General features: G+C 37.8%; 1 protein-coding gene across 1 annotated transcript in view; it reads left to right on the top strand.

The window, feature by feature from the left end:
* Positions 1-2,722: 2,722 nt before the first annotated feature.
* LOC107743019 (protein phosphatase 1 regulatory subunit 27-like) overlaps positions 2,723-8,855 on the top strand; it is a 20,216-nt gene continuing 14,083 nt past the window's right edge. The window contains exons 1-3 of the mRNA XM_016556129.1: positions 2,723-3,476; positions 4,194-4,344; positions 5,379-6,423. Of these exons, the coding sequence (XP_016411615.1) occupies positions 3,059-3,476; positions 4,194-4,344; positions 5,379-5,499 (690 nt within the window). The 5' untranslated portion in view covers positions 2,723-3,058 and the 3' untranslated portion in view covers positions 5,500-6,423. The remainder of the gene's footprint in view (positions 3,477-4,193; positions 4,345-5,378; positions 6,424-8,855) is intronic.

The raw sequence follows: 8,855 nt of genomic DNA, 5'->3' as shown, positions 1-8,855 counted from the left end.
ATTGCAATGTGTATCATATCATATCTTCAAATTCGTCCTCAGAGGTGTTGACATAAAGACGTCCCCATAACTGATGTTATTGCGTGCTGGTCGTGTCCTTTTCAGGTCATAATAGTGTTGATAATATGAGCTGAGATGGATTATGTCTTTGCTATTTCCCTTGGCTGGACGACACATCCTGTGAAATGCTGCAGCCTGAAACCAAGGCCTTTGAAATCCAGATGGAAGCAGCTTAGACGCTCCTGGAGGACAGCTGCAGCGGTGCGGGTCAGACCTGTGGATCAGAGGACGGTGAAAACACACAAATGACTGCTCAGAACACAGACCAGCTATGTGAGAGCAGGCACGTACAACCGTCTGACCTTTTCAAGTCCTTGAAGGTCAAGAATAAGAAACGTCTCAGGTTACTTATGTAACCATGGTTCCTCAATGAAGACGAAGAAGAGAATGATGTGCGCTCCCGGCGCCTATTTATACTATAGTCGCACCGGTAGTGACGTCATGGCTGTCGTCGGCCAACGAGTTGATGTTTTTTCAATGTATGCTTCAGACACGGGTCACGACGAGGCGTCCCCATAGCGACCCCTAGAGGACGCAGTTCGAAGTTCCCATGAAAGGGAATCAGGATTTAATTAAAAAGGAAAAAAATATCATCTCTGTGTAATGGCAGTATATGACTGGATGTGTGGAATTTATTAAAAGGAGGTATTAGGCAGAATATCTGAGCTTCTCAATCGAAGTACACACTGATCTGGGGTGTCAGAAAAAACATCACAAACAACATGTTGTCCATGCAAGTCTTATGAAGCCATATAGCTTTTTCTTAAAAATCACGCCCTCCGCTGCATCAATAGCTGCGTTTCCATTACCCTTCAAATTGCACAAATTGAAACACGTCAATTTCGCAAAACTCCCATATATCGCAAAAAAGTTTTTACGCTCACATGAGGTGGTTTTTCAGGCAATTCGAAAAAGGAATATATCACAAAACTGCTATGGAAACAGTTCATCTACAGGTCATCTGGCGTATGAAAAAATCACATGATCATTTTTTAACGTACTATAACCTCCAAGAAACACCTCATACATGGTCACTCTCAAGCATGAGTGGCTTTCCTTGCCATTAATGCTTGGATGGATAACCCCTTATTTACACTGCACACGTCTGTGGCGCATTACGGCTCCGACACAGCCACTCTACCAGCTGCGCCATGGCACATAAGCATCCAAGAAGTGGCTCTACGTGCTGCTTTGCTAAAGATACATGCATACGTCTCCTTCGATTAAAAATAATAGCCAGCGCAGTGGCTGCAATATACATAAACCTACCAACATCCGTCACCATGACTTATCACAAGAGTAAAAATTGCGGTTTTGTCCCATAACATCGGCTAATGGAAACGGTGTCATTTCACAATAGGTTTTTATCGACATTTATAAAATATCGCAAAAGTTTTGCGCGAATTTGTAATGGAAATGCACCTAATGTCTTCTTCAACGACTTCTTCGAAAATTGCACTTCTCCATAACCAAACTTGTTGTACAAAGACTTGTCGTGCCAAGTGGATGCCAAACTCCATTGGTTCTCACATAAGTTGAAACCAATCAAGAGACTGAATATGTAGATGAGATTAAAGAGCTACTTTAGCAGTGAATAGCAACTTAAATTTCAGTCTGTTAAGATTTTGTACTTAATTAAAACCAAAACCATAAAAAAATAAATAAACAAACAAACAAACATATTCCTTAATTAAAACAATATAAATGCTAGCTGAAAGAAGATGATAAAATGAAAAAAACTATATAGACATAAGCCCTATTCGGATGGGACTAGTTTTCTAAACTACGTTTGCGTTTCGATTCTTATCACCTGACGTCTGCGATTTTCATGTACCAATTCGGACGGGACTAACATCTCCGTGTTTATAACAGAGGTGGGATGGTCTGTTTTGGACATCTGGGCATTGCAGAGATCATGCGCTCTTGCGTGCATTGCGTATAGTCATTCGGATTGATAGTATAACCAAAGTTTTACTACAAATACCATGGTGAAGCTATATGGCTAGTATAGCAAAAGCATGGTTAATGTGTGGTTACTTTTTAACTATTTTATTTTTTTATTTAAAGTAAAACCATGTTTAATTTTCATAAAGGTACATATGTAATTAAAACATTATGTAATTGAGTGCATAAATGTAGGTGAGTAACGTTAAAGGGATAGCTCATCCAAAAAGCTGTCTTCAATTCTCAATACATGTTGGCACATCAATGTTTTTTCAGCCCTGTAGCTTGTTTTGTCAGTGTTCAAGAATCAGTGCGCAGTGTACTTTGAGCTGTATCGATATCCAAAACCTACGATCAACATGATTTATAGTACTTTAAAATCTTATAGAAAGATCACGTCTCTTTCAGGTCTTAGAGTTCAGCTCTCCTCTCGTAAAACGCTCATTCCCTTCAGCTGTTGCCCATGTGCACAATCACGCCATCAAGGATGAGCTCATTTATGTGGCAAACACACATTGTCCATGTTTTTCGAGAGAGAGACCCTGCAGGCTGCTCAGAGAACATCCACTGGTGCTGTCATTGATGTTTATGAGGGGGCGGAGTCAAAACTTGAGTGCATGTGAAAGTATGGTGGGAGGAGTTACATCACAGTCACTCGATACAAGGGATGACCTCTGTAGGATCCCCAAAATAACCCTACAAAGGGTATATAGGACCCTGCTCTAACCTTCACTCTCAAAAGAGCAGACTGTACAGACCGTGCAAATAAAGTTGATGAAACAAGTGGTGATGGGACAGATAAACTAACCAAACTTGACAAGAAAACGAATCCCCCCCCCAATAAGGAACAGATTCCTCTGGAGAAGTGACATTATTTCGGACTTGAAGCGGATTGTAAAAACTGAAGACAGTGTGAACCCAAAGTCAAGGTTCAAGATCTCCCCAAAACAGGATTTTACTTTTGCGTGGAGCTTGACTTGAGTTTCAGAGTGTCTTTTGTCCTCCTCTTGAGCCTAGAGCCGAGTGGGGAGGCAAAGCCGTGGCGTCTGCGGGAATGAAGTACAGCTACCAGTACCCGGTGTCACAGTACACACGCTCCAGCACACACTACACCTCCACTCATTACACACCGTCACACTACTCCAGCAGCTCGTACTCGCCCGGATACTACAGTTCCACAAAGTACAGCCCGACTACACTCCACACGCCATCATACCACACTCCACCGGCTTACACACCTGCCTACAAGCCCACCTCCACTTACACCCCCATCTATAGCAAGGCTTCCCAGCTGTGCAGCTCAGCCCGGACAAGCGTACAGCTTACTCCTACTGTAGCCCTCAAACCCGCCCGGGCCGTGCGTTTCACGAACGATGTTGTATTCCAGGATTTGGTCCGGCACAGCGAGCTGGAACAGATCGGTCGGTTTATGAGGGCGAGGAAAGTGCGTCTGGACACCATCTTCCATTCTGGTGAGTGAACCTCACCTTTCATACATCGAGTGCAAACAAATTCATTCACTTGTTTAATCTATGATCGCCAGTCCCAGCGTATTTCAGTGTGTTGAAATGAAGTAAACCATTTGTAGGTCAGCTTCCTGTAGAGTGTAAACTCTTTGGCTTTATGGCATGTTTAAAACATAGATCAAACATAGCGGTCTGACATGTCAACTTCTGGTTTAACCAATCGTAGGAAGTTGAGGCAGGGCCAATAGGGGGTTAAGCTTCAGCAGTTATGGTGCATCTACGTCATGTTGGAAAGATCGTATTTATGAGTTAATTGCACATGAACATCACAACAAAGTTATGAGCTTACGAGCTGGAAACTCAAGATTTTCTTGGAGGCCAGTCAGTGGAAAAACATGCCGAATGCAATAGATGCAGTATCTGTATTGATGGTAAATTTGTTCAAATTAGTATTTTTTTTTTCATTTACAATAAAACTACGTTGCATGTACAAAATACCATAGTATTGTTCAATTATGATTGTTAATTATGACTATTTATATGATGATTTACAAATGCACATTTTGAATTTATGATTTTGTAAATGTAGTGTTAAAAAAATCTTGTTGAATTTTATGCACAAAATGTACATCACCATTTTGCTCCAACCAAAGTTATTTGTACGCACTTGACATCGTAATTACGACAGCTTACGACCAATTACAAAAGCTGGCTTTTTCTCAGGAATGGCAGCACTCCATGAAGCCGTGCTCTCAGGAAACCTGGAGTGTGTGAAGCTCCTGATAAAGTACGGAGCTGACGTTCACCAGAGGGACGAGAACGGCTGGACGCCACTGCATATGGCGTGCAGCGACGGTTATCCTGAGATTGCACGGTGAGAACAAACTCATACATGCACAGTCCAATAAGCAATATCAACAAAAAAGTGACCATTGGAAAACAAATTAGTATTGCATTTAATTCAAACCTTGCAAAAACAAATGCAAATGAAAACCATGTAAGTTCCAAATAACACTGTCAACTACTGTCTAAATAGGCACTTTCCTTTTAAGGCAACAATCTTAACTGAAATAAACCTCATGAGTGACCAATGTGCAGTCATTCAAACAATACTCATTATAAGACACTTCTGCAGAGACCTGACTCTCAACTGATTTCAATAGAGTTTAGAATGTTGCTAAGCTAATAGTATTATATTGGGTAAAGTGGTCCATTTTTTATTTAATTTACCAATATTTTTATTGTGAGCAGTACTGGGTTGAGGAACAGAGCCATTAATTATAGTTTAGCATTCATTTTATCCCCCTTGTGAAAATAAGTGTGCTTAACTTAATAACTATAATTATAAAATAAAAGTCCACTTAAGTGTATTTTAAGAGTACACTTAATAACTATAATTATAAAATAAAAGGCCACTTGTGTATTTTAAGAGTACACTTAATAACTATAATTATAAAATAAAAGGCCACTTAAGTGTACTTAAAGAGTACAATTTCATGACTGTTTCACACTTAAGTACACTTAAAAAGTGCTCTTTGTAATAACATCAAATCAAACGTTTTACTTTAAAATACATTTTAAATCATTATTTTTTCGTATGCTTTATACACTTGTTTTGATGTGTCGACAATAGAAGTAAAAATGAAATTACAAAAACGTCCTGCTTATGAGTTCCAAATAAGCACTCTAAAGTTCAGCTCAAATAGAAATTCAAACTATAATGCATCAATTAAGTGTCCAAAAACATTAGTTCAGTTGAACGTAAGCATATTATTCCTGTAATATGTTCTCTCTCTTTTTTTTTCAAGTTTGCCAAAGTGTACTTCTTTTTTTCAAGGGTATATTATCAGATTGTTACTGTTTGCTAAATTAGTTGTATTAAAATGTAAAATATAATTCCTCCTTTAGGTACCTTCTCTCTCTGGGTGCCAGTGTGGAGGCCGAGAATGAAAATGGGGAGAAACCAGCACACCTCATCGACCCAGACTGCAAAGAACTGCTCAAGCTCTTCGAGACAGGCTGTGTTTGAGCGCTGACCCACGGAAGAACTTGAAAAAAAAAAAAGCTAGCTTTCAAAAAACATTCAGATCACTCTCCTGAGCTTCGCATTTTGTGTGGTTCTCCTGAATATTCTTTATATCTTTTTTTTTTTTGACTTTTAGCTAGACACAACATTATTATACAGTACAGAGGGACACCAAACCCTGCATATCTGTTTGCTTTTGAAGTCATTTAAGTATTTCTGAGTGAAACACAGTATTGAACGAGGAAAAATGAAAGGTGGGACTTTTATCCATTGGGAATAGATTGGATTATGAAAAGTGGGTGTATATACCGCAATGCAGTCAAATGTTTTGAGGGAAGGTTTTCTAATGTCAGAAAAAAAAGAAAAGTTGTTTCAGAGGGAGAGCAAGTTATTAAACTTTGATAAAAAAAATAAAGAAGACAAATGGAATAACATACACAATAAGACCAGGAATGTTTATGTAAAACATGCATGTGTCAGAACACGCCAACCGACGCTGTCTTCATCACCATACATTCGCACAAACCAGCATCTCTCAAATGTTTACAGACAGATCTGCAATTGTTCTTTTTCACTGCTGTGTTAACCATACCTTGCACCAGGGGTCCCTTTGACATGCTCTTGATTGTTATCATTTTCACAATTCAGAAAAGTGATCTTTTATGTGACAAGGGATACAATCCTGTTTATGCAAAGAGATGCTTGCTGAGAAGTGCACAGCCCAGAATGAAGCGTGGTGCCGTCTGTCTGCTGGGCAGCAGGAGAGCACAGAACCACAACCTGCCATCAGATTCGCTTATGAAGAAATACTGAGGCTTTGTGCATTACTGTTAAAAGTGAGGGCACTACTGACATGTTGAATGTCTCTTGTCAAAGTCTTATCTTTATCTTATTTTTTACAATGTTTTCCTAAATAAAGCTGCTTTTGTATAAATATTGAGTTGCGATTTGCATCAAACCCTTTGAAGATTATAAAAACTTAATGCTGCCTAACTGGAATATATAGATGACTTCATATACTAATTTATATTAGTGCTGTCTCAAACAATTAATCGCGAATAATCGCATCCAAAATAGAAGTTTTTGTTTACATAATATATGTGTGTGTACTGTGTATATTTATTATACATATATAAATACACACACATGCATGTATATATTTAAGAAAAATATGTTATGTTTATATATTACATATATTTATATATAATATAAATAATATGAATATAAATTTATACATGTATTTTCAAAATATACACTGTATGTGTGTGTATTTATATATAAATAATAAATATACACAGACAGTACACATACATATATTATGTAAACAACAACTTTTATTTTGGATGCGATTAATCGCGATTAATCGCTTGACAGCACTAATTGATATTTTTTTCTCTCTGGCAATATTTGATACAGGTCTTGTGCTTCAAAAGGTTATCATTTTCAGAATCTTCATTTCAGCAACATTCACTGTTGCCAAGTAGATTCAGAAAACAAAACAGTGAAAATATGTATTAAAGTTAAATAAAAATAATCAAATCATGTTGTTTTTCACTAGCTAAACACAAGGAAGAATGATATTTAGTCATCTGCGTCATGCACCTATAAAATAAGACACAGTAATAAATGTCAGCTATTTATCAACGTTCATTTTACCAATACATCCTGATATAAATGCTGCAACCTCATAAAAGTGTATGTCACAATATGTAACCCTGGACCACAAAAGCAGTCATAAGTAGCACAGGTATATGTGTAGCAATAGCCAACAATACCTTGTATGGGTCAAAATTATCATATTTTCTTTCATGCCAAAAATCATAAGGATATTAAGTAAAGATCATGTTCCATGAAGATATTTTGTACATTTCCTGCCATAAATATATTAAAACTTAATTTTTGATTAGTAATATGAATTGCTAAGGACTTCATTTGGACAACTTTAAAGGCGATTTTCTCAATATTTTGATATTTTTGCACCCTCAGATTCCAGATTTTCAAACAGCCTAGTTGTATCTCAGCCAAATATTGTCCTATCCTAACAAACCATAGGCTACATCAATGGAAAGCTTATTTATTCAGATTTATTTAAAAAAATTATAATAATAATAAAAACTGACCCTTATGAGGTTTTGTGGTCCAGTGTCACATATGTTTTTACAACGAATTTTGTTCCTTACATATAAATAAAAAAATCATAGTGATGTTCGGTTCTTGAACGAATCGTTCTTTTGAGCCGGTTCTCAGGAAGTAACCGGTCGAACCGGTTCACAAATCGAACTGAACCGGTTCACAAATCGAACTGAATCGAACTTTAGTTACGGGCTGATGACGCAGGACGCACAGCCGAAGTAGCACATCCAACTCAAAAAGAACCGAATGGGTTTATTTTCATTCTTTATACTATACATGTAGAACATATCCGCGTTTGTGCATCAATGTCTGTAATGTGTGCTGTAGGTGCGAAACTTTTAGGAATCTTATCCAAGTTGTAGGCTAGTCAATATTGGTCAGTCAGTCATATCTGACATAAGGATCCGCGAATGAAACTGTGACCACAAACACGTAACATTAACTAAGTGAATTATATGGCAATAATCAGCAATGCTTTCACACAAATAACTTTATTTTTTTAATGTTTCAATATGTGTTGACACAAATTACTTATTTGAATTTTTCCATTGATACAAATACATATGGCACTGAGTTGTTAGAAAAAAATGCGCAGAGACATTAGGCGTAGAGTAGGCGGCTGCAGTGAGGGGAGAAGTGAAATAAGCACAGTCAAGACGGACAGTTCTGCCATGAGTGCCCTCTCGAAGTGGAGCAGATACAGTGGCGTAACTTTGCTTTGAAAAGTGGTGGGGACACCTCGCAACTCGTTTTGCTAGTTTTTTATTTAATAACCTAATTTACTTGGGGACTGGGTTTAGAGTTGAACAAACTTAATTTTTGCTTTTCAAAAATACAGGTGCTGAGGGGGTGCTAGATCATTGAAAGAGGGAGCTGGGCAAATCAGGGCTCCAGACTCATTCTTCCCACTGGTCGCTCTTTTGCTATTAACTTTCTCAGTTGGCTGCAGAGCACGTTTTTTTTTTTGCGCTACAACATGCTGTTAATCAATGCACGCTGATGAACTTTTATCGTAGTTTATAGTTATATGGAAACGAAAGTAGTTAACATTCAACCCGTTCTTTTTCATCAGTAGTATTATTTATGAGTTGAATTTTGTGAACGGGAGTTCCTCTTTTGACATGTCATAAGCCGGGCTTCAGATGCTTTCACTTTCGATTTCACGATCTTGTCAGGTTTTACAATAAAATATAATTGTCTGTTTTGCTTACATCTATACCCCTTTC

Source organism: Sinocyclocheilus rhinocerous, unplaced genomic scaffold (genome assembly GCF_001515625.1).
Source record: "Sinocyclocheilus rhinocerous isolate Xijiao unplaced genomic scaffold, SAMN03320098_v1.1 scaffold647, whole genome shotgun sequence".
Classification (NCBI taxonomy): Eukaryota; Metazoa; Chordata; class Actinopteri; order Cypriniformes; family Cyprinidae; genus Sinocyclocheilus; species Sinocyclocheilus rhinocerous.
This window is presented reverse-complemented; position numbering and strand designations above follow the sequence as displayed.